The following is a 2,669-nucleotide window of genomic DNA, read 5'->3' as shown; positions in this document are numbered from 1 at the left end:
TCGGAGCGCGAAGAGGGCGTAGAGCATAGGCTGACCGATGGCAGAGTCCTGGACCGAGCTTGACAATGTGCCTGTCAACAAGAAGAGCTGCAGAGTGATGCGCCTTCTCGATGTGCGCGCATTTGAGCTCAAGTCTGCTGTACACAAAGTGTTCGACCATGTCTGGAACACATTGGTGCATGTTGACAGCGAGACAAAGCGATTGTCCATTTACAGCCAACGAGAGAGTATGCAGCTGATTCACCCGCCTGACTGCAGTCTGCTGACTAGGACTAGCTGAGCAGATGACGCTGAGTGAGGCCGTCGTTGGTCTGGAAGCCTACAAGGAGGTTGATGACCGAATGTCCCAGCTTTGGCAGGACATCGACCGGGCGATCGTCTCGCCTCGAATGGATGTTAGGGCACCGCAGCTGTTGGCAATTCAGGCAAGCGAGGTATGTTTTCTACTCCTGGGACATTTTTTCGCCTGGCATTGTGCTTGCGAGACTGACCGTACGCAGAACGTCCTCGAAGCGCAAGGCGAGGCTGGACGAACGATTGATGATCTTTTTGCCGATCTTCAAAAAGTCGTCGAATTCCTAGCCAAACGATTGCCACCAGACCTGTTGATTTATCTAAGTCCTATTATGATGAGCGATGTCGTCCCACGGCTGGTTAGCACGTGGCTGGACGCGGCAGTTCCCTCTTCATTGCGGGATATTGGGCAATTCCAGGCCGTCATCAGATCCGCGAGCGCGTTCTGCTCCGCGCTGGAGCAGAACGGGTTTTCAGGCTTTACAGAACTCAAGGAATGGGTTGGCAATGCTCCATCGATCTGGCTTGCTAAATGCAGGGAAACGGCTTTGGACGCTGTACGCAACAGGATATCAGAGGGTAACGTCGGTTCACTCTCGTCCTGTGGTCTCTTACTAACACAGGCCAGGCTTGGGCGAGACGCGGCAGGTTGAAAAGGTGGAGAAGCAAATGGTATCACGGTCGGAGGGCAAGGAGCTCGCGGCCAATGGAGTTGCTGCGCAAGCCGACGACGACGACTGGGGCGCAGCGTGGGGTGAGGAAGATGCTGGCCAGCCCGAACCCGAGCCCGAGCCCGAGTCCCACGGGTCATTGGAGCAGTCCGAGGCCAAGCATGACGCCCCGCCGGAAGACGACGGCGCGGACGTATGGGGATGGGACGACGATGACCAGACAGCAGGTGCCGGGGGCGACGGCGAGGAAGCGAAGAAGGGCCAGGAAGATGACGATGACACAGCAGCAGCATGGGGTTGGGGAGACGATGATGGCGATGCAGCAGTTGCATCAACATTCGTGCCGGCGCCAGCGCCAGTGCCGGCACGAGCACCAGCAGCCGCCAAGCGGGCCAAATCGACCTCGACGGCCGAAGAAAGTCGGGAAATGGTGCTTAAGGAGACGTACCACATCTCGTCCATGCCGGACCCTGTCCTGGGAACTTATCCCTCTCTATTCTGGGAAGAACGGCGCGGCGCTGACGCAAGCTAGGTGAGTTTGCTTTCACACGAGCAACGGGCTTGCCAGGCACCTAGGCAAGCAAGATGGCTAACAGGCGGCAGCAATGAGAACACACCCCCCCGTTGCGGCAGCACCGGGGCTTTTCAGTCAAGCCGACACTGGCGCTGGCGATGTTCCGGGCCGTTTCGCCACACTACTACGCCATGGAATTGGGCGGCAACATGTGAGTTCTGAAGTGCCGAAGTCTCACGTGGCCGGGGTTCTTAGGCCCGGTCTAGGCCTGTTTTTGTTTGACTAACAGGGGCGACGATAGGCTGCTGTACAACGACGCCATGTATCTGGCGGAGAGGTTAAGTGAGGTGGGCGAGAGGTGGAAGGCACGGGACGATGTAACGCCGCGGGCACGCAACATGCTGCGGATCGACAACGACGTCAAGGGCCTGCAGGGGTTCGCGAACAGGGCGTACACGGGGGAGCTCAGCACGCAGAAGACGGTGCTCGGCGACCTCGTGGGCGGCGAGCAGAGCCTCATGCAGCAGGACGAGATGGACAGCTGCATCGACTCGGCCATGGCGCGGGTGCGGTCGATGGCGGTGACGTGGGAGTCGATCCTCGCGCGGTCGGTGTGGTACCAGGCGGTGGGCGCGCTCGTCGACAGGCTGGCGACCAAGATTATATCGGACGTCATGGACATGGCGTCGGTGGGCCAGGACGAGGCGTACAAGATTGCCCAGCTCATTGCCAAGGTGACGGAGCTCGACGACCTCTTCCTGCCGTCGCGGTCATCGTCGTCGGCGGCGACGGCGGGGGGCCGCGAGCCGACGGCGGCGGATGCGGAGGAGATTCCAGCGACGGCGCAGTATGCGTCTTCGTGGCTGCGGCTGAAGTACCTCAGCGAGGTGCTGCAGTCGAACCTCAACGAGGTCAAGTATCTGTGGTGCGACAGCGAGCTGAGCCTGTACTTTTCGGCGGACGAGGTGGTGGATCTCATCGAGGCCAGTTTCGAAGCGAACGCGCGAACGAAGGAGACGATCCGGGAGATTCGGGAGCGGCCTCAGCCAGTGCTGGCCTGAGGCCGAGGAAAGACTGGCCGCCGCCGGTTCAACGAGAATGAACGATTGAATGACAGCCTCCCACCATGTATGTTTCTTGTTTCATCCAAGGTGCGCGCCATACCTTCATCTGCCCCCTCCCATCCATCC

General features: G+C 59.6%; 1 protein-coding gene across 1 annotated transcript in view; it reads left to right on the top strand.

Annotated features, from left to right (window-relative positions):
- Nucleotides 1–2,540, top strand: part of VDBG_03355 (conserved hypothetical protein) — a gene marked incomplete at both ends in the record, with an annotated part of 3,129 nt that extends 589 nt beyond the window's left edge. Inside the window, 6 exons of the mRNA XM_003007170.1 lie at nt 47–227; nt 277–434; nt 501–851; nt 943–1,437; nt 1,599–1,690; nt 1,781–2,540. Coding sequence (XP_003007216.1) covers nt 47–227; nt 277–434; nt 501–851; nt 943–1,437; nt 1,599–1,690; nt 1,781–2,540 — 2,037 coding nt within the window. The remainder of the gene's footprint in view (nt 1–46; nt 228–276; nt 435–500; nt 852–942; nt 1,438–1,598; nt 1,691–1,780) is intronic.
- Nucleotides 2,541–2,669: the final 129 nt, after the last annotated feature.

This window comes from Verticillium alfalfae, genomic scaffold, assembly GCF_000150825.1.
Source record: "Verticillium alfalfae VaMs.102 supercont1.3 genomic scaffold, whole genome shotgun sequence".
Lineage (NCBI taxonomy): Eukaryota > Fungi > Ascomycota > Sordariomycetes > Glomerellales > Plectosphaerellaceae > Verticillium > Verticillium alfalfae.
Note: the sequence above shows the minus strand (reverse complement) of the source record. Positions and strands in the feature narration are given on the sequence as shown.